The sequence below is a fragment of the Myotis nattereri genome (genome assembly GCF_964212035.1).
Source record: "Myotis nattereri genome assembly, chromosome: 2".
In the NCBI taxonomy this organism is placed as follows: domain Eukaryota; kingdom Metazoa; phylum Chordata; class Mammalia; order Chiroptera; family Vespertilionidae; genus Myotis; species Myotis nattereri.
This window is the reverse complement of record NC_138076.1, coordinates 317,337-338,895: the sequence shown is the minus strand read 5'-3', so window position 1 is coordinate 338,895 and position 21,559 is coordinate 317,337. Positions and strand designations below refer to the sequence as shown.

The window sequence follows — 21,559 nt, the reverse complement described above, 5'->3', positions numbered from 1 at the left end:
ATCTCATTGTCCGACCCCACTGGGCCTTCCGAGAAGCCTGACCTTTGCCCTTCAGGCCCAGAGAGGGAGGAAACAAGTGTGGGAGCCTGACCAAGACCCCGCCCCACTCTGCAGGGGACCCCACCCACAGGACCCAACCCCGCCCCTGCTGCCCCTGTTGTCCAGGTCCTTGTTGGGCTTGGGGAGGGAGGACCTTGGAGCTCCCCCCGGAAGGTGGCAGGCACCCTGGAACTGCTGTTCCGACTCCACAGCCCTGCTCCACCTCCATCACCCCACTTCTCCAGGCCACGCCCAGGGGAAAGCTGGCCCTTCAATTCTAAGGGGAGCCTGGCCAGTGTGGCTCAGTGGTTGAGCGTTGACCTGTGAACCAGGAGGTCATGGTTCGACTCCCAGTCAGGACACATGCCTGGTTGCGGACTCGATGATCCCCAGTGTGAGGCGTGCGGGAGGCAACCAATCCATGGTTCTCTCTCATCATTGATGTTTCTCTCTCTCCCTCTCCCTTTCTTTCTGAAATAAACTAAAATATATTTTTTTAAAAAGAAAAATTCCAGGTTTAAAGGATGAAAGCCCTTTTCTCGAGAAACCACCCCTGTAAGAGAAGAGCCGTCTAATAACAGACAGGAGGGAGCGGGCAAAAGGGCATAAGCGGAGATGGAGGAGGCTGACCTGGGGTGGTGAACACACAACGTGTTATAGAACCGCATGCCTGGAGCCTATGTGACTTCATTAACCAGTGTCACCCCGATAAATCCAACTAAAAAGAAGTAGGCGGCTGGAGCAACACCTTTGGCTTCAGAGTTAAATGTTACCTTCTCCCCGTATCCCCCGTGGGCCGTGGAGTGTCATTCAACTTTGGGGTGAAGAGCAGGGACTTCAAGTCCGGCCTGTGGAAAGGAGAGTGAGCAGCAAACCCGGCCTCTGCCACCTGCTGGTGGCCACCTCCTCCAGAGACACGCCTCAGCAGAGGACAGGATGTGGTGAGGTCACCAGAAGGACAACTCGAGTCCACGCCTTGACGCTCCCAGAGACGCCGGACAGAGGGCCATCTGCCGCACCCGAGTCCCTGCTCCCACCCCGCAGGACGGCCTCCTGGGGACACACACCACCCGCCACTGCCTGCGCTCCTCGCGGTCCGAGCCCTGCCCTGCCTCTGGCAGCCCGTGGGAACCACGCGCCCGCCTGGCTGCTCAGTGGTGTCCAGCCCGTGGCTGGGGCTTCTGCCCTGGCTGTGGAGCAGCCCTCGGACTGGCTGTGACCCCAGCGGCCACTTCCTCACATTCCCAGAGCTCTGCCACCCATGGGGCCACGTCTGCCCAGGTGACACCTGCAGCCCACACCCCAGGTGGGGACAGGCCACGGCTCCTAATTTCAGGGAGAAACTGGGCTTTCCTTGAGCTGCACTTTAGTGATAGCAGCAGCAGACATCTCAGGTTCATTTCATCCACACAACTTTGTAAAGTAGGGTCGCTGCTCCCACTCTACAGCTGGGACCACTGAGTCTCTGACCTGGAGAAGGTGCGCCAGGGCCGCAGAGCTGTCCCAGAAGGAGATGCTGCCACGCATTGCCTGGACCTAGGAACTAGGAGGTCACGGTTCGATTCCTGCCGGGGCACGTGCCCAGGTTGCAGGCTCCATCCCCAGGGTGGGGTGTGCAGGAGGCAGCCTGTCAACGATTCTCTCTCATCATGGATGTTTCTCCTCTCCCTGCCTCTTTCTGAAATCAATAAAAATATATTAAAAACATATTTTTTAAAGAGAGTATAAATTACTTAAAAACGAACAAACAGAAAAGCAGCCCCCACTGAGCTGGGAATCTGTGGACTCTGCTTGCAGGGCAGGTGGCTGGGCGTGACCACCTGTGGCAGGTGCAAGAGCAGGGCCACGCCCCCTCTGCAGGCTCCTGGTGCAGACCCTGCTTCCTCCTGTCGCTCCTGGTCACCCAGTGTCCTTACGGGGACGGTGGCTGGGACAGCCGGGCTCCTCGTCCAGCCCAGCCCGGCGCCCTGAGGGGCCAGGCCGCAGCATCGCGTTCCTCAGTGCGCCTTGACTGCGGCCTCCCTGGCGCGGGGTGCCCTCCCGGGCCAGCTCCTGCCGGGGTGGGTTTGCGTGTGTGAGGAACAGAGTGAGCGAGCAGCTGGCTCCGTTTGCCGCAGGTGACACCCCGGCGAAGCGCTGTCTCGCGTGGGCGAGCGCCCCGCTCTCTCCGGCCCAGGCCTGTCTGTAGGTCGTGAGGAGGAGCTGGGGCACAGCTGGGGCTTGAGGCAGTGAAGGCCAGGGGAGCCCTGAGGGTCTCCTCCGTGACCCCGAACCCGCCTGGTGCCCAGCCAGCCCAGCCTCACCTCAGCCTCTGTTCTCGGAGGGTCTGCTGGCCCCGGGTCATGCACACCCACTGCTGACTGAGGCCCTCTGCCCCGCGCCCCATGGTCCAGGGGCAGCAGAGGTCTTTGGTCGAGAGAATGGACATGGGCCCCTCCCCCCCCCCCCCCCAGCATCCAGTGCCTGAGCCTGGCCCCGGAATCCTGGGGTTGTGGTGTGAACCCTGCGCCCCCAGGTCCATGTGGTGCAACCCTAACCCCACTGAGATGGTGTTGGGGGGGAGGGGAGTCGGGGGAGGCTGTGAGTACAGGGCTGTGGGATGGGGGTTCGCTCCCGCCGAGAAGGGGAAGGCCCAGCTGGCAAGGGAGAGAAGGGGGTTTGTGGGCCCCCACCTCTGGGTGTTAAATCTCCCAGCCCCCCTTGCAGAGACTGAGTCAGTGGGTCTGAGAGGGACCCAGAAACTCCTATGCACAGGAGGTCACGGTTCAGTTCCGGGTCGGGCATGTGCCCGGGTTGTGGGCTCGATCCCCAGTGGGGGGCATGCTCTCTCATCATGGATGTCTCTCTCCCTCTCCCTTCCTCTCTGAAATCAATACAAATATTTCTAAAAAATAAAAGAGAGAAGGGACCGGTGCTACCTCTGTTCCCAGTGAGGCCGGGGGGAGGGCGTCTGTGAACCAGGAGGGCCCACAGCCCAGGGCCTGCCGATGCCTCATCTCCGACTTCCAGCCTCAGGTCCCACAATGGTCCTCAGGCCGGCCATGGAGTTGCCAGAGCCGCGCGAGCTGTGCCTGCGAAGGAAGCGGTGTGTCCCCAGGGTGGGCCGCCCCGGCAGGGCTGGGCCAGAAGGCTCTGGAGCAGGTGACCTCACGAGCTGCCAAGACACCAGGCCATGCGAAGGGTTTGCCGTTGAAATTTAGTGTCTTTTGCGCAGAACCGAGGAGAGCAGGTGAGGTCTCTGAGGGCGGAGGCAGCGCCTCCTGCTGGGCGAGACCATCCCAGGCGTCCAGTCTGCCAGGCCTCCAGGCTTCCTGTTTTCCTGGGACTCGCTTCCTGCGGCTCCCAGGGTGACGGCAGAGGATGTGGGAGTCACAGCCTGGCCAGCTCGGGCTCAGCCCGACGCACCGGGAGCCAGGGCAGCGAGCCCGGAAAGAGTGTCCACGGGGCGAGGGGCCGGGACAGAGGGGCCAGCTGTCTGCCAGCAGATGAGCCGCCGTGGCACCAACAGATTTACGACTGGCCTCGTCCGCACTGGCCCAGCATGTCCGGTGGGAGGCCCCTCCTGGGGGGCAGCAGGTGTCCCGGGGGGCGGGGGTGGAAGCCCGGCTTCCAGCAGGTGCAGACCCCCTCCCTGCCCCCCGGGGAGAGAGCGCCCGCGTGGAGGGAAGGGCGTGGGGAGCCGGGCGCACCTGGCCTTCGGGCGTCAGTGGCCTGAGCTCTTCCCAAGTTTTAGCGGCTCTGGTTGGGGTGCCTCATGTCGCCCACTTTCACCCTCGGGGGGCCTGGCGACGGTTCTCGGGCAGGCGCCCGGCTCCTGGGACACAAACTCTGGCTCCACACTCCCCGCCCGCCCCGGCAGGCCTGTGTGTGGCTCTTTGCCTCCTCCTGAGCGTCTCCACCCGACCCAGCCTCTCTCGTCCTGTCTCTTCTGAGCCTCCCCAGCCCGCGGGCACACGGCTCCTCTCCAGGGTTGGGGGTCGCAGGCCGGTGCACCGTCCAACAGGCAGCAGACGGGCGGTTCGCTGAGGCCGCCGGGGCCGCACGGCGCCTGGGACAGTAAACCTGCAGCGGCCAAGTGTCAGGCCTGGTTTACACATGACGGCCAGCAGAGCGGCCCGGCCGGGTGGCTCAGTGGTGAGCGTCGAGGGGCGAGGGGCCGTTTTGGGGCCTCCCAGCACCCGCCTTCGGGCTGCCAGACCCTGAGACCTGGAGAAAACGGCCCCGACCCCTGGCCCCTGACCCCTGGCCCCTGACCCCAGCTGGATAAAGCTTGCGATCACCTGAAGTCAGTGTCCCTCGTTCAGACGTCTGGGGACATCGATGTAAACTTTTCTGTGAATGGGAAACTCTCATCTTCAGGCTAAAAAAAGGAGCCATTTTCTTTTTGGCTTGATTTTTGTCATTAAAAAAAAAACACCACAAAAAATGTTTCCCCAAATGTAAACAAGCAAATGGACGAAAGGAAATTTACAGCTGTGGGGCGTGGTGTCCCCCTCGGCCTCCCCGGGGACAGGGGCGGTCGGGAGCCCACGCCCTCAGCCCATCGAGGACGCCCCCCACCCGGCCAGGTCACAGGCGTGTTCCGGTCTCTCCATGGCGGCCACAGCCCCGAGCGGGGTTCCCACCGACATGGAAAACCACAGCGTGGAAGCCTCGTGCCCCGTGATGGGCATTTCCTAGTCGTGCCCCGGGGGGCGGCCTCCAGCAGGTGTGACCCCGCCGACCCGGGAAAGTGCAACGAACAGAACGAGGGTTTCCTGGCAGCCAGGGCTCCGGGCGTGGGGGGGCTCTGGTATCACGGGGGCTGCTCACGCGGCCGGGGCTGGGGCTCGGGATGGACGGGCCCCGGTCAGAGTGTGTCCTGCATCCTGGGCTCCGCACACGCGGCGCCACCGGGCGGGACCCTCTGTCTCAGCCGAGTGTGAGCTCACTCGTGAAGTGGGGAGCCCGGCCGCAAGGCTCAGGGACTGAGCATCGACCAGGAACCAGGAGGTCAGGCTCGATTCCAGGTCAGGGCACAGGCCTGGGCCGCGGGTGCCATCCCCAGTGTGGGGCGTGCAGGAGGCAGCCGGTCCATGATTCTCTCTCTCTCTTTTTTAAAAAATATATTTCATTGGTTTTTTACAGAGAGGAAGGGAGAGGGATAGAGAGTTAGAAACATTGATGAGAGAGAAACATCGATCAGCTGCCTCCTGCACATCTCCTACTGGGGATGTGCCCGCAACCCAGGTCCATGCCCTTGACCGGAATCAAACCTGGGACCTTTCAGTCCGCAGGCCGACGCTCTATCCACTGAGCCACACCGGTTTCGGCTCATGATTCTCTCTTATCATGGATGTTTCTCTCCCTCTCCCTTCCTCTCTGACATCAGTAAACACACATTTTTAAAAACGACTCAGGTCAAACATTCTTGTTCCAGGTCCTGTACATGGTGGTCAGTGCCCAGCAGAGTGGGAGGGACCGTGGACAGGAGCACCGTGTGCAGCGGGGGAGGGGCGGCGAGGGCTGAGAGCAAGTGGCCGGAAGGCCAGTGTTTCCGTGTAGGATGGGGCCGCGTGCTGGCCAAGTCACCCCCCTCCCCACCCCCCCCAACCCCCCCCCCCCCCGCCTTTGTCTCTAGCTCCACCTCCTGGCTGGGAAGTTGCAAAGCAGGGAGCCCCTGTGGGCGGGACTAGGGGCCCGAAGCTGTGGGGTCAGAGGCTGTAGGACGGAAGCTTCTAGAGCAGTGGTTCTCCACCTTCCTAATGCCCGGCCCTTTCATACAGCTCCTCATGCGGTGGTGACCCCCAACCATAAAGTTAGTTTCGTGGCTACTTCATAACCGTAATGTTGCTGCTGTTACGAATCGTCATGTAAATATCTGATGTGCAGGATGTATTTTCATTGTTACACATTGAACATAATTAAAGCATAGCGATTAATCACAGAAACAATATGTAATTATATATGTGTTTTCCAATGGTCTTAGGCGACCCCTGTGAAAGGGTCGTTCGGCCCCCAGGTTGAGAACCGCTGCTCTAGAGGCTTCAGGTGCAAAACCTGCAGAAAAGTCGATCTAGCCCAGGGGTGGGCAAACTGTTTGACTCGAGGGCCACAGTGGGTTCTTAAACTGGACCGGAGGGCCGGAACAAAAGCGTGGAAGGAGTGTTTGTGTGAACTAATACATGTTAACACTGCTGCTGGTGAAGGAGCGGAGGGGAGAGCAAGAGAACCCTCCGCTTTTTCGGCTCCGCGGGCCGGATAGAACAGCCGAACGGGCTGGATGCGGCCCGCGGGCCGTAGTTTGCCCACGGCTGATCTAGCTCTTGCACGTTGAAAGCTGTTTCTGTGCGATGGAGGGAACACTGCCTGGGGGTGAGCTGGGCCCCCAGGGGTGGTGACTGAAGGCTGCTGAGGGGGTTCTAACTGCATGAAACGACACGTAAAATACAAGCCTAAGTGTGCGTCACCCGCTTAACCACCGTTTTATTATTTATTCATTTAAATACATGTTTATTGATTTCAGAGAGAGGAAGGGAGAGGGAGAGGGAGAGAGATAGGAACATTAATGATGAGAGAGAATCTTGGATCAGCTGACCCCGGCATGCCCCCTACGGGGAGCGAGCTGGCAACCCGGGCATGTGCCCTGCCTGGGAATCGAACCTGGGACCCTTCAGTCCGCAGGCGGATGCTCTATCTACTGAGCCACACCGGCCAGGGTCGTAATAACTTTTTATGTGAAACTTCAGGGGCCTTAATTTCGTTCACGGTGTTGTCGTCCCCACCACCTGCTCTGGAACTTTCTCATCTTCCCAGACGGAAACTCTGTCCCATGAAACCCTCCCTCCCGCCCCCCAGCCCTGCACCCACCATCCTACTTCCTGTCCGGCGGCTGTCAGTCCCCAGAAGAGGAATCGCCCAGTGTGTCCTCCTGTGACTGCTGACCTCACTCCGCAGTGTCCGCAGGGCGCCGTGTGTTGTGAAGTCCCTTCCTGTCTCAGGCTCCCGCTGGGTCCGCGCGTGGCCGGCCCACCCCTGCTCGCCCCTCCTCCGTGGGTGGCCCCTGTGTGGCTCCCACACCTGGGCTGTTGTGTGTCTTTCTTCTTTAAATATATTTTTGTTGATTCCAGAGAGGAAGGGAGAGGGCGAGAGATAGAAACATCAATGATGAGGGAGAATCATGGGTCGGCTGCCTCCTGCACGCCCCCCACTGGGGATCGAGCCCGCAACCCGGGCCTGTGCCCTGACGGGAATGGAACCGTGACCTCCTGGTTCCTAGGTCGACATTCGATCACGGAGCCTCGCTGCCTGCTCACCGCCAGGCCTCTCCCGGGCATGCGTCCTTTTCATCGCCGTCATGGCGAGCTCGTGACTGAAGGTGCAATTGAGAAACAATGCTTTCTTTCCTAAAAACTACGTTAGCTCATGGACCTAAAGCCAGGACAAAGCGAGGGGCGATAAACACAGCATCCGTGAGCGGATTTCTCTCGGGCGGAGGGTCGGGGGAGGGCACGCCGCCCAGGGTGAGGGTGGCCGGCGGAGGGGTCCCTGGGTCTGTCCCTGCTCTATGACGGGCACCTCAGCCAGTAGTGCCAGCGTGGCCTGGTGAGGGCAGATGGCGCCTCGCGCTGGCCTGGCTGAGGTTCACCTGCTGTGCGTCAGGAAGTGGCCTGCTTTCTTCCTCAGGAGGTAAAAGCCCCCCCCCCCTCCGCCCAGGCTCCCCGCAGGCAGGCAGGGGGAGGAGGGGCTGTGCGGACTCTCCCTCCTCTTCCTGTCCTGCCCTGGCTGAGCCCCCAGGACCCCGCAGGCCGGGTCTGGGGGTCACCCCCCACTCCTGTCTGGGCTCTGGATGCACAGGTCAACTCCACGCTGCACGCCGGCTGGCCCTGGACCCTCAGCCCCTTCCTCTCCTCCTGTGATCTTGGACTTGCCCCCCCCCCCCCGCCCCCGGGCTCCTGGCTGCTGGGCCACTTTGGGGTGGAGAGGGGGAGGCAGCCAGAGCCTGGTGGGGTCGGGCGAGCGAGCCCTGCGTGTTCAGGGCCTGGGAGGGGGTGGGGGGCAGCCCGTGTCCACTCAGCCAGGTGGCAGCCTGGGCCCCAGGCCTGGTGGGGTGGGGGTGGGGGGGTGGGGGGTGGGGGGGAGCGAGCCCTGCGTGTCCCAGGGCCCGGCCGGCAGGAAGCTTGCTCCGCGAGGCGCCCACGCTTCCTCTTCCTTAATGGCCTCCCGTCGCCCCCACTCGGTGTCCGCGTGCCAGGCTGCAGCACCCCCTCCTGCTGTTTACTCCTCCAGTGTTTGTGAGCTGGTCCCGCTTGGTGACATCCGCAGGGACATCGGGGGGACGCGTCCCCCTGGACCGGAGCGGGAGGCCGATGCAGAGGGAGGGGCGTCCTCACCTGGGTGAGCGGGGCACACGCACCAGCAGCCGGGACACACTGTTCAGCACAGACTGTGTGGTGTGTGTTTTTAAAATATATTTTTATTGATTTCAGAGAGGAAGGGGGGTGGCAAGGGGAGAGTGGAGGGGGCAAGGCTGCCGAGACCACGCGCCTGCCTCTGGGTCCCCTCCCGCCAGGTCCCCCAGTCCCCGTGGAGGCGCGGGCACGGGGACACAGTCCCCTCATCACAGGCCCTGGGCAAGGACAGGGCGGGGAGGGTAACCAGGCAGGTCCGGCCGGAGGACCGAGGTGGATGGGGCAACACCTGCAATAGAATTCCCCCCAAAACACCAAGGCTGGTCCGGCCCAGTGGCTGAGCATCGACCTATGAACCAGGAGGTCAGGGTTCGATTCCCGGTCAGGGCACAGGCCCGGGTTGTGGGCTCCGTCCCCTGTAGGGGGCGTGCAGGAGGCAGCCGATCAGTGGTTCTCTCTCATCATTGATGTCTCTCTCTCTCTCTAATCAGAACAAATATATTTTAAAAGACAAATATGTGATAGTAACAGTGACACAGAAGTGCCTGGCGATAGGCACCTCTTCTTCCTTGGAAAGAACAGCAGTCGAAGAGCATCACAGGCCTTCTCTGACGGCGGAGATTTCTTTAAAAGTGTTTTATCGCGATAAAGCACACGCAGCGCGGCGTCCACCCAACCAGTGTGAGTGGCGGTGAGGGCGCGACGGGCACGCACGTGTCCCGAGGAAGCCCCGCCACCAGAGGTGCTGGCTGCCCTCTGCTCTTCACTGCGTTCACCCCAGGCCCCCCCCACTCCGTGCCCGGCCCCCCCCTCTGTGCCCGGCCCCCCCCTCCATGCCCACCCCCCACCCCGTGCCCGCCCTCCCCCCCCACCCCCGCCCCTGCCCGGCCCCATGCGATGGTCTCCACTCCTGTCCGTTTTCCAGGCACCACGACCTGACTGAGCTCCAAACGCTTTGCGAAGTCAGCAGCCCCCACCGGCTTTGCTGGGGACACGGGGGCACACGGAGGGGCCGGGAGGTCTCTGAGCCTCACCTGCCCCAGCGCTGTGCCCGCTGCCCCGCCCGTGCCCCCTTCACTGCTCAGCACGGGCGCACGCCAGCCCCGTTCCCAGTTCCCCAGATGCCCATCTTCCTAACTGCCAGCGTGCCCGCCCAGCCAGGGCAGCTCCCGCAGACGCCGGCCTCGGGGGCTGGGCTGTGGGAGGGGTCCTCGGGCCGTGGCTGCGGACTGTGGACTGTGGACCTGTGGTCGCAGGCCCCGGGGGCCTTTAAACCCGGACACGGTGAGGCAGTCGGCCCTGACAGCCACCCCACCTGTGGGAGTGAGCCCGGTGGGTCAGAGCCCGGCACACAGGTCGTGGGGGACATCAGCCGGCGACGAGGGGGGGGGCTGAACCCCACCAGACGGGGCCTTCCCTGACCCGGGGAGGGCGGAGGCCTAGGCTGGGCGTTTGAGCGGGTGAGGCAGTGGGTGTAGAGGACGTGGAGGAGGGTGAAGCAAGGGCGCTGTCCTCTGGGGGTGGGCGAAGCTCACGTCCGTCTGTCCGGCAGGGGTCCCCGAGCTCGGACCTCCGACGGCCTGTGTCCCCTTGGTCGCTGGCCCGGCTGCAGCTGGATGTGGAGGAGGCGGGAGCCGGTCAGAGACAGGAGGGCAGCCAGGTTTCCCTCTGACCCGCGTCCCCGCCCTGGGTGGCCCTCGGAGGGCGGGCTGGCCGCAGGGCGTCCCCAGGGCAGGCTGAGCTCTCTCCCAGGCTTGGAGGCTCTGCTCCGTGGGTGGCAGCTGGCACCGCCCAGCTGAGCGAAAGGAGGCCTGCAGGCCGTCTGTCCTTCCCTCCCGCCCCCGCCCCGCCGGCCGCAGAGATGGGCAGTGTGGTCCTGGAGGGACATCGTCCTTCGAGCCCTCAGCCTCCGGGAGGACGGGAGAGGCCGCCTGCGGATTCTCGCTAAAGACAACGTTTCCCCAGCACTTTCCTGGGCACGACCTTGGGTATTTTCCTTGGCCGGGCACCAACACACGCTCAGCTCCCCTGGAGGGGGAGGGAGTGAAGCTGTTAGCAATTCTCAGAGAAAAGGGGAGGGGGCCTCAAGCAAAACCCCAGGGCAAGGCCTCTGAGAGGTAGGCCTGGTCCAGGCCCCCCACGCCTCCTGGTCCCCATGCTTGTCCCCCTGCCCCCCAGGCCTCCTCCCCACCCCCTGACCCCAGGCCTCCTCCCTGGACCCTTGCCCCCCAGGCCTCCTCCCCGGCCCCCAGGCCTCCTCCCCGGCCCCCCAGGCCTCCTCCCCGGTCCCCCAGGCCTCCTCCCCGGCCCCCAGGCCTCCTCCCCGGCCCCCCAGGCCTCCTCCCCGGCCCCCAGGCCTCCTCCCCGGCCCCCCAGGCCTCCTCCCCGTCCCCCCGGCCCCCAGGCCTCCTCCCTGGCCCCCAGGCCTCCTCCCCGGCCCCCAGGCCTCCTCCCTGGACCCCGGCCCCCCAGGCCTCCTCCCCGTCCCCCCGGCCCCCAGGCCTCCTCCCCTGCCCCCCAGGCCTCCTCCCCGGCCCCCCAGGCCTCCTCCCTGCACCCCTGCCCCCCAGGCCTCCTCCCTGGCCCCCCAGGCCTCCTACCTGTCCCCCAGGCCTCCTCCCTGGCCCCCAGGCCTCCTCCCTGGCCCCCAGGCCTCCTCCCTGTCCCCCAGGCCTCCTCCCCGGCCCCCAGGCCTCCTCCCTGTCCCCCAGGCCTCCTCCCCGGCCCCCCAGGCCTCCTCCCCGGCCCCCCAGGCCTCCTCCCTGTCCCCCAGGCCTCCTCCCCGGCCCCCAGGCCTCCTCCCCGGCCCCCCAGGCCTCCTCCCCGGCCCCCAGGCCTCCTCCCTGGACCCCTGCCCCCCAGGCCTCCTCCCCGGCCCCCCAGGGCTCCTCCCCGGCCCCCCAGGCCTCCTCCCTGTCCCCCAGGCCTCCTCCCCGGCCCCCAGGCCTCCTCCCCGGCCCCCCAGGCCTCCTCCCCGGCCCCCAGGCCTCCTCCCTGGACCCCTGCCCCCCAGGCCTCCTCCCCGGCCCCCCAGGGCTCCTCCCCGGCCCCCCAGGCCTCCTCCCTGGCCCCCCAGGCCTCCTACCTGTCCCCCAGGCCTCCTCCCTGGCCCCCAGGCCTCCTCCCTGGCCCCCAGGCCTCCTCCCCGTCCCCCAGGCCTCCTCCCTGTCCCCCAGGCCTCCTCCCCGGCCCCCAGGCCTCCTCCCTGTCCCCCAGGCCTCCTCCCCGGCCCCCCAGGCCTCCTCCCCGGCCCCCCAGGCCTCCTCCCTGTCCCCCAGGCCTCCTCCCCGGCCCCAGGCCTCCTCCCCGGCCCCCCAGGCCTCCTCCCCGGCCCCCAGGCCTCCTCCCTGGACCCCTGCCCCCCAGGCCTCCTCCCCGGCCCCCCAGGGCTCCTCCCCGGCCCCCCAGGCCTCCTCCCTGTCCCCCAGGCCTCCTCCCCGGCCCCCAGGCCTCCTCCCCGGCCCCCCAGGCCTCCTCCCCGGCCCCCAGGCCTCCTCCCTGGACCCCTGCCCCCCAGGCCTCCTCCCTGTCCCCCAGGCTTCCTCCCCAGGCCTCCTCCCCAGCCCCCTGTGGGGCCCCAGCCACCAGCCGATTGGTCGGTTAGGTTTGTTTATCTGCTTATTTCAAAGGGCCCATCTGAGCCGCTGGGGTGATCCAGGGCCTCTCTGCTCGTTTCTCTAATTGACTTTATTTTCTGAGTTTTAGGTTCACAGCAACACGGAGAGGAAGGAGCAGAGGCTTCCCACGTCCACAGCCGCCATCACAGGCCACAGGGAGCGGTTTCCCTCCCCACACCCTCGGGGCTCCGCGAGCTCGCCCCTCCCCCCATGGCCACCCCTGCCTGTCCCTGTCCCGTCCCCAAGGTCTGTCTGTCCCAGGACGTCACGCGGGGTCTGGCCTTTTCGGATTGGCCTCTGTCCCTTGGTCACAGGCATTCGGGTTCCTCGCGGCAAGAACTACCTTCCCGAGCAGAGTGGCGTCCCAGGGCCGGGTGGCGGCGCCCTGCTGAAGGGGGTCTGGTTGTTGCAAGTTCTGTCATCGGGGACGGGGGGGGGGGGGGGGGGGGGGGGGACGGGGAAGCTGCTACAAACATCCAGGGGCAGGGGTTTAGTTTTTTTTTTTAAATATATTTTTATTGACTTCAGAGAGGAAGGGAGAGGAAGGGAGAGGGAGAGAAACATCAATGATGAGAGAGAACCACTCATCAGCTGCCTCCTGCGTGCCCCCCACTGGGGATGGAGCCCACAACCGGGGCACGTGCCCTGACCTCCTGGTTCATAGGTCATCGCTCAGCCACGGGGCCACGCCGGCGGGGCCATGTGCAGGTTTTTGTGTGGACACGGCTTTTCCACTCCTTGGATAAATACTGATGCTGGGTTCCTGGGTTGCAGGGTAAGGGTAGGTTTAACTTGTCAGAGTCGGCCCTGCTGTCTCCCAAGGTGGCTGCGCCCCCCCGGTGGTGAGTGGGACTCCCGCTGTCCCCCGTCCTCGCCAGCGCTGGGTGCTGCCATGTTCCCGGTTCGGGGGTCCTGACAGGTGCGCGGTGCTACCGCGGCTGCTTGGTTTGCGTTTCCCCGAGGGCACAGGATGCACAGTGTCTTCTCACAAGTCTTTGCCTCGAAGGCATCTCCTTCCCCTGCGAGGACAGCGTCCCTGCAGCACCCAGACCTGGCCTCACCCCCAGCCCCAGCCCTCAGCTTCCTGAGGGCCCAGCCCGGGCTCCTGTCTGCTCCCGCCTGGGTGGGAGGTTGGCCTGAGGAGCCTGGCACAGCAGGGGACGAGCCCTGAGCTCCTCGTCTGTGAAGTGGGAGAAAGGATAGGGCCTCCTTTCGAGAGGGTTCCCGAGCAGCACATGTGCCAGCACACCCTGTCTGCACCATGTGCTGGCATATGCCGCACAGTCCGGCACGTGGGGCACGCGCGGAGGAGATGAGCTGTGGCGATGATTATTGATGGGTGACTCCATGTGCGGCGTGGGGAAGGCCCGACCCCGTGTCCCAGAGAAGAGCTGGGCCGGACAGGGCCCCTGAGAGGGGCTGCCCACGCACCAGGGCGCCTCCCTGCTTGCTTTGGGAGGAGTGTTTTTTTCTGAAATGGGTGCCTGGGAGTTTGGGAGCGAAACGAAAAGGAAAGTGAAAAGAAACGGACCCCACCACGGTGGCCGCCGATACACTCCACCTCCCACCGCGAGCGTCTGGCTGGAAACACAGTCACCGCAGAGAAGCGACCGCACGTGGGGCCCTCACCCAGGAGTCACGCTGGTCCGCGGCGCGGGGTCAGAGTGGAAGCCGCGGTCCCGGCCCGGCCCGGCCTCCTTCCTCACCCCTCACGCAGACAATGACCGGCCTGGACCGGGCCCAGCGAGACCTTGTTTAGCGCGCTTCCTGCCCACTTCACCGGCACAAACAGCTATTCTGAGTTTGGGCTGCTCTCCAAGTTGGGTTACATGACGGTAAACAAGTTGTTTTGGGTGAGTGAAGTTTTAACCGGGCCCTTCGCAAAACACTTTAAAGAAGATGGTTTGGAGAAACGATTAAGTGGAGCGAGAGACGCGCAGGGGCCGTGGAAACGCTCTCTGCCGCTGTTTACGCTTGGCACGGGGGAGCCCTGGCACCGGGGAGCCCTGGCACCGTTTCCGACCAGTCCTGAATGTTTCCCAGGGACCCGGGGCTTTCTTCGGGAGGCGAGCGGTCATTGCCCATCTTTTTTTGAGGATAAAAACGGAAAGTGAAACATTCAAGGAGTCAGCTGCTCAACTCTGCTGAGACGTTCAGCAGGATGTGCCGGCTGCCGGCTAAGGGAGGCCGCAGACGCTGAAGAAGTGAATTCGCCCGAGGGACAGGCGCAAGGATGGCTCCCGTGTCCCCCGTAAATCTGCCGGGTGCGCCCGGATCTCCGGCTCCAGCACAATTCTCACGAGAACGCAGTGTTCTCCACACAGCCCCGCGCTCCCCGTGGGAACCGGCGGGCTCGCCAGGGCACACGGGGTCACGCTGTGGTTTATTTATTAAAATTTTCTCAGTAAATGCATCACGGTCCACTGACTGTGGGCAGGCCTCCCGAGAACGAAGGAAAACACGGAGAGGCACGCCAGAAGCCTGAGCCAGAAAAGTAACTGTCACCTCTTCTTGCTTTTTTTTAGGAGAAAGTTCTATGCCAGCTGCTCCCGACAGACGTCAGCCAGGGCAGTCGGCTATTTGCCGGGAAAATGCAGGAGGTGCCATACGCCCTGCCAGGCCTTTGGTGCGTCCCGCGGTCCGGCCCACGTGGGTGCGCATGTGGGTGACCCAGAGCCGCCACCTGAGCACCCTGCCTGCCCCCCAGGCTGATGCTGAAGAGGGTGAGGACGGAGCCTCCAATGGGAGGCTGGGCCGTCTGGCTGACGCGGGGCGAGAGCGCCACCTGCGGGCGCCCGGGCAGGGAGCCCCGGCTTTGATACGGATGCGGAGGGGCTCGGGGAGACTGTGTTGGCCTCTGTCTGAAAGCGCAAGGCCTGCCTCCAGGCACCCCGTCAGCGCAGAGCCCCGCCAGAGCGAGGGCGGCCACCCTGAGAGCAGCATGGCCGTGGCCCCCGGTGCGTTGCTGTCAGGGCGACGTGGGTCTCTTCCCCGAACCCGCTGTTCGCAGCTGGGAGTCGTGGATGAAGTGGGAGAAGGAACAGGCCATGCACTTCAAACCCAAGTCGAAGGGAAGCCGGTGAAGCTCTGGGCGCGGTTGTTGGAAATAAAGGCCGGAATCCCGAGGCTGCTGTGCCGCCCCCCCCCCCCCCCCCCCCCAGTTCAGCCTGGACTTCGTCCTCCGGGCTCCGTGGTTCAGTTCAGTCCCCCGCTTCCTGGCAAAAGTATCGACCCCTAAATTCCTTTTATTTTGAATATGTTTTCATTGATTTTTAGAGAGAAAGAGGAAGAGGGAGGGAGGGAGAGAGAGAAACAGTGATGAGAGAGAATCATTGTTCGGCTGCCTCCTGCACCCCTCACTGGGAATCAAGCCCACAACCCGGCCATGTGCCCTGACCGGGAATCGAACCCGGGACCTGCTGGCTCATAGGTCGAGGCTCAACCCCTGAGTCACGCCAGCGGGGCTGAAACGCTCCCTCTTTTAACATAAGTTAGAGACAAACCATCGCCAGCACGTGCGGTCGCCGTGACAACCTCCCTTATCCTGGCCGCGGTGTTGGGGTGTTGGCGCTGTGTTCTCCTAGCTGCAGCTGCGTGGGCACCCGAAGAACAAAAGCCGTGTTGCTCATTCTGCTCCTGCTCTCCCGTCCGCTCCCCCCCCCCCCGTCTGCTCCCCCTTCCCCCGCCCCCCCACGTCCCCCCCCCTCGTCTGCTCCCCCTTCCCCCTCCCCCCGTCCGCCCCCCGTGGGCTGGAAACCTGCCCACAGCGAACTCCAGCCGGAAGGATCGTGTTCCACGAGTTCAGACCCATTTATAATGGAAACCCTGACAGGCCAGGCGGTGATCGCCCTCCTGCCACAGGCATGATTCTCTGTGGCCGGTCATGGGTTTTTCCGTCGTCGTTTTCCAGGGGGCCTCCTCCCCAGAGGTCATTTAAGCCTGCGTTGCAGCGTTGCCTGCTGGGGCCTTCGAGCTGAGGGTCTGTGACGTTGGCGGCCAGGACCCGCGGGGACGTCCGTCAGACTGACTTCTGACAGCCCGGTGGGTGGGGTGGGGCTGGCTCCGGAGCCCCCGCTGTCTCCCAGGTTTGTAACCACGACAGCATCCCCTCTGCTCGCTGGCTGGGCGGCTGCGTGAGGGAGGGAGTGAGTGCCGCTCACAGGTCTCGGGGGACAGCCACCCTGTGGGGCCTGGGGCCCTGGTTGGGGCCCTGACTCCTCACGTCCAGCATCCCTCCCGGCGCTGGGGACACAGGGCCGTCGCCGCTCGAGATGCTGTGGGAAGTTGAATCCAGTAGATTTTGTGATTTTTTGTGGAGACTGTTACAGATGTCCCCCCTTTCCCTCCTGCCCTCCCTCTCCCCAGCCCCGCCCCCCTCCGCCTTCACCACATCGCTGTCTGTGTCCGTGGGCCATGCATATGTGCATATATGTTCTCTGGTAACCCCCCCCCCCCATGTCAGTCTTCCCTGCATCCATACCTCGGGTCCTCTTGTTCGGCAGTGTATTTGGTTCATTAGATTCCACACCTGAGTGAGATCGTGCGATATTTGTCTCTCTATTTTAAAGACAGGAACCGGCTAAGGCTCAAAGGAGAATCCTCGCTTGGCGCCGAAAGACCTCGTGTCCTCACATTCAGTGGAGACGGGACCCGGGACGCGGGAGGAATGCGACATCCTCCCGCCTGGCCCCGCGCGGAACCAAGACCACGCCCCGCGCGGCAGGCTCCGCGGCCCCTGGGCTTGGGCAGCCTGAGCAGACAGGCATGTGTGGCCTTGGTGCCTCCAGAGGCTGCTGCCCAGGGTCCCCTCCAAGCCTGTTCCCCAGGCCCCGGGCGGCTCTGTCGACGCCCCTCTCTGCTCTGCCAGCAGAGGAGAGGGTGCAGGCGAGAAGGGACCAGGAGGCTGACTCGGGGAGTTGGGGTCCCCCTCCGGCCCCCACGTGGCGCCCTGCTTGAGGGGCTCCCTGTCTGGACCTCCCCTCAGGCCAGTGCTGCTGGGAGGCGCCACCCTGAGGCCAGGCCTCGCCAGGGAGGTGCCCTGGCTGTGGGGACACGGGCGGGGCCCAAGCCCAGCCCCTGCGGTTGGAACTGCAGATCCCCCGCAGGGGGAGGGCCCCGGGTGGTCAGGGCCCTCAGAGCCCCTTCCCTGCGTCCTGTGTAGCCGGAGGGAGGAGCTGGGAGGGAGGAACCTCAATCAAACCCAGAAACGCAGCCGGGCGGGCTTGACGCAGACACAGGCAAATGCCCGGGAACAGCTACCGGGAGCGACACGCGTGGTGAAGTCCAGTGACAGCTGCTGACAGGGCGGGAGGCAGAAGAGGCCATTTACTTCTTTGCCTTTGTTGATTTTGGAGACAGCGCGGGGGAGAAGCCGCGATCTGCTCTCTCCTGGTCTATGCGTCACTGTGCCTCTTGTGTGCCCGGAGCAGGGGTGGACCTGCAGGCTTGTGGTGTGGGGACGACGCTCTAACCCACTGAGCCGCCCGGCCAGGGCCCGAGGAGCCGTTTAGAAGCCCAGGCTGGTCTACGGGCCCCTTCACAGCAAGGCCCTGCCTCGGTCTCTCTCCGTTTAGCGCCTGCTGAGGACGCTGCACCTGCTTCTGAAATGAGGGCATGGCTGCTGGCCCTGGCCTGTTCCAGGGCTGGCAGGTGCGACAAGAGCCAGCAGCCCCCATCGCCCCTCTCCACCCCCTTGCATCGGGGCGGCCCTGCCAGGGATGGATTGTCCCTGGACTCCATGGTGCAGCCCTCGCCCCTGATGTGATGGTGTTTGGAGGGGGCTCTGGGAAGTGGTTCGATTTAGCTGAGGTCACGAGTGTGGCTCTCGGGGGGGGGGGGATTAGTGCCCTTATAAGGTGAGACCCCAGGCCTGGCCGCTGTGGCTCAGTTGGTAGGAGCTTCATCCTGTACAGCAAAGGGTTATGGGTCTGATTCCCAGTCAGGGCACATATCTGGGTTGCAGGTTCGGTCCCCAGTTGGCAGCCAATCGACGTTTCTCTCTCTCCCTTCCTCTCTCTCAAATCAGTGAGCATATCCTCGGGTGAGAACCGAGGAAAACAAGAGAGACATCAGAGAGCTCCGTTCCTGTCTCCACCCCATGAGGACACAGGAGAAGGGGGCCTCTGCGGGCCAGAAAGGAGCCCCCAGGAGCCGAACCTCTGGGACCTCGATCCTGGCCTCCAGCCTCAGAGCCGTGAGAAACAAGCGCCGCTGTTTCACCCCCATCTGTGGTCTTTGGTGACAACACCCACATTCATGATGAAAGCTTTGCGCCAGGCCCTGTACGGGGCTCAGCTAGATGTTCAAACCTGGTGTAAAGGTACCACAGCTTTTTACATGGTGCTGAGTGGGATGAGCCAGTCAGCGAAGACAAGTGCCACAGGATCTCACTCATGGGGGGAATCTAAGTGACAAATTAAAACGGATGAACAAACTAGATCCAGAGACTTGGAAGCAGGGAACAGAGTGCGGGATCTCAGAGGGAAGGCGGGGAGGGTGACCGTTCAGCCATGGTCACAGACAATAAATAGGGCAGTGAAGGCCTGGGGTGGGGCGGGCTGGGAGGGGTCAATAGGGGAAAAAGGGGGCATCTGTAATACTTTCAACAATAAAGATAGAAAAAAAGATTTGCAGCCCTTCACTCGCCTTTGTTTAGGAAGAGGGCAAAGAGCTGTGGGGTACCAGCCTGGGCTGGGGGCATGGGGTGGGGGGGGAGTCGAGGAAGGCCCCCACAGGTGGTGGTGGAGTTGAGCTTTGGAGGACGAAAGGGGGCGTAGGGTCTGTGGGAATCCGAGTCCGAGAGAGGGCCAGCTTCCTGCCTGGGGAGGAGGGTGGGAGGAACCGCTGTCCCACACAGCTCAGTGCAACTCGCTCAGGATGGATTTTGTTCTGTCGGCAAACCCTCCTTCCTTCCCATCGGCCTGTTGTGCAAAGGCTCCTAGCCAACGCTGTCAACTGGCTATGTGGTTGGCAACGCAACGCAACGCAACACAACACAACACAATACAACACAACACACAACGCAACACAATGCAACACTGCTGGGGTCCTGCCCCAGCAGGTCCAGGGGTCCCCAAAGGTGTGGACGGAGTCGGTGAAGAAGGAATGACACAGAGACAGCGTTCAGTTGATCAGCAGCCTAGCCAGGATCTCTAGCCAAGTTCTGGTCAGGATCTCCAGCCAGGTTCTGTGTCCATGTTCTCTCGCTAGGTTCTCCAGCCAGGTTCTCCAGGTTCTCCAGCCAGGTTCAGTCACCAGGTTCTAGTGAGGTTCTCTTGCCATGTTCTATCCAGGTTCTGTAGCCAGGTTCTGTCTCTAGGTTCTTCAGCCAGGTTCTCTTGCTAGGTTCTGTCTCTAGGTTCTGTGGCCAGTTTTTGTCCAGGATCTTTTGCCATGTTCTCTCTCTAGTTTCTGTGTAGGTTCTGTGTCTAGGTTCTGTGTCCTGTTGTTACATCTGTATTTATACCAGTTGATTCCAATCCTATCAATCTCTATTCCAAAGGTTAGGGCGTTTCTTATCTCCATTCCAGGGAGTAAAGATTATGTAGCTTAAGCATGATTGTTGGTAGTTAAAGTGATTAATTACCCGCCTGGCACTTAGTTAAGGAGTTTTATTCCCTCCCTAACTTCAGGAGAAAATCCCTACCTGGGGATTCAACCTTTCTCGGAGACCTTGGTTAAAACACACAGTGCCAAGAAGGTGAGCAAACATATTAAGAACAGTATGCCATATATGCCAGGTCCCTTGAAACAGCAAGCATGGACCGGCTCCCGGCACAACACATAACACAATTAGCTGGTGATATGCATTTGCACCTGCTCGTAGCCGGTGTGAGCTGGGCACGTTACTCTGCACAATCCCGTGGGGGCCTGGGTATCGTCCCTAACACAGAGGGGTTTGGAAAAGGTCAAAAGGGTCCCCAGCCCCTCCCCCGTGTGTGTGTGTGTGTTTGTGTGTGTTTGTGTGTGTGTGTGTGTTTGTGTGTGTGTGTGTGTGTTTGTGTGTGTGTGTTTGTGTGTGTGTGTTTGTGTGTGTGTTTGTGTGTGTGTTTGTGTGTGTGTCTCTGTGTGTGTGTTTGTGTGTGTGTTTGTGTGTGTGTTTGTGTGTGTGTTTGTGTGTGTGTGTGTCTCTCTGTGTGTGTGTTTGTGTGTGTGTGTGCGTTTGTGTGTGTGTTTGTGTGTGTGTTTGTGTGTGTTTGTGTGTGTGTGTTTGTGTGTGTGTGTTTGTGTGTGTGTGTTTGTGTGTGTGTTTGTGTGTGTGTCTGTGTGTGTGTGTTTGTGTGTGTGTTTGTGTGTGTGTCTCTGTGTGTGTGTCTGTGTGTGTGTGTGTGTGTGTGTGTGTGTGTGGACTGTCTTCCACTTGGCGGGTCCTGATGGGACGTCCTCAAGGAAGGACTTGCAGAAACGAGGAAAAGACTGACCCACACTCCAGGGAAGAGCTAGGAAGACAGGGAGCAGGAGGGGAGGGGGGCCTTAACTCCTTGTTGAATGAGCTTACATCACGGTATCTCCCGTCACAGGGAGCAAAAGCCACGCGGGGAGATGAAGGGAAGGTGCAGAGGCCGCAGGAGCAGCCTGGCCGGGACCTGCTGTCTGGCCACGGGAGGCGGCTGTGCGTGGAGCTGAAGAGTGGCCTCGGGGGAGTCTCCGAGTGACAGCTGCCTCTTCAGGTGGTTGATGATCAGCGTACCTTTCTCATCCTCTTCCAGGAAGGGGATGATCTCACCTCGATCCTCATAAAGGAATGCAGTTTGGACACTTTTTCAGCCCGGCCGGCGTGGCTCAGGGTTGAGTGTCAACCTATGAACCAGGAGGTCACGGGTTGATTCCCGGTCAGGACTCAATGCCCAGTACGGGGTGTGCGGGAGGCAGCCAACTGATGTTCCTCTCCCTTTATCCCTCCCCCTCCCTCTCTCTCTAAAAATCAATAAAAACATATTTAAAACGAAAGGATACTTTCTTATAAGGAGCAAAGCATAATCGCTCTGCCAGGGGCAGCGAACTGTCACAAGAACCCAGAAGAACCCAGGACTCTGTGTCACCTGGGGCTTCCTAGAAGACGCAGGGACCTGCAGTTCACAGCAGGGAGCAGGCCGCCTGGAGGGAGCCTCCTCCCCCCGCGCTGCCTTAGTGTCTCGCGGCGCCCGCAGCGGACTTGAAACACGCTGCCCGGCTCCCTCGTTTTTCAGCGGGGCCGAGGGGGACCGTGCTCCCAAGATGCAGGTGTCAGAAGGGGATCTCTCCTCTCCTGACACCCAGGGACCAGCTTGATTGTTTAGGTCCTAACTTTTGGATGGTGGCTCAACTGAGTACTCTAGATGTGTGTGTGCACTTGTGTGCACGTATGTGTGTGCATGCATGTGTGCACGCGTGTGTGTGCATGTTGTGTGGGGGAATGTGTGGGAATGTTTGGTAGGAATGCTAACTTTACCTTTACATATCTGGACCAAATCCTCAGAGCCCAGCTGTCGGCAGGGTGGACGGGTCCCAGGCTGGGTGGGGAGGGAAGGATAA

The 21,559-nt window shown here is 62.4% G+C and overlaps 1 protein-coding gene across 11 annotated transcripts in view; it reads left to right on the top strand.

Moving 5' to 3' along the window:
- AGPAT5 (1-acylglycerol-3-phosphate O-acyltransferase 5) overlaps positions 1–20,989 on the top strand; it is a 62,133-nt gene extending 41,144 nt beyond the window's left edge. Inside the window, exons 9-14 of one of the 11 annotated variants that reach the window (XM_081082580.1) lie at positions 14,572–14,769; positions 15,997–16,131; positions 16,615–16,808; positions 18,072–18,365; positions 19,678–19,745; positions 20,566–20,931. In XM_081082580.1, coding sequence (XP_080938706.1) covers positions 14,572–14,715 — 144 coding nt within the window. In that variant the 3' untranslated portion in view covers positions 14,716–14,769; positions 15,997–16,131; positions 16,615–16,808; ... (1 more) ...; positions 19,678–19,745; positions 20,566–20,931. Of the gene's footprint in view, positions 1–8,307; positions 8,419–14,571; positions 14,770–15,996; positions 16,132–16,614; positions 16,809–17,475; positions 17,696–18,071; positions 18,658–19,677; positions 19,746–20,565 lie in introns of those variants that run through there. The other 10 variants (XM_081082584.1, XM_081082581.1, XM_081082573.1 and 7 more) reach the window with 10 other exon arrangements.
- Positions 20,990–21,559: the final 570 nt, after the last annotated feature.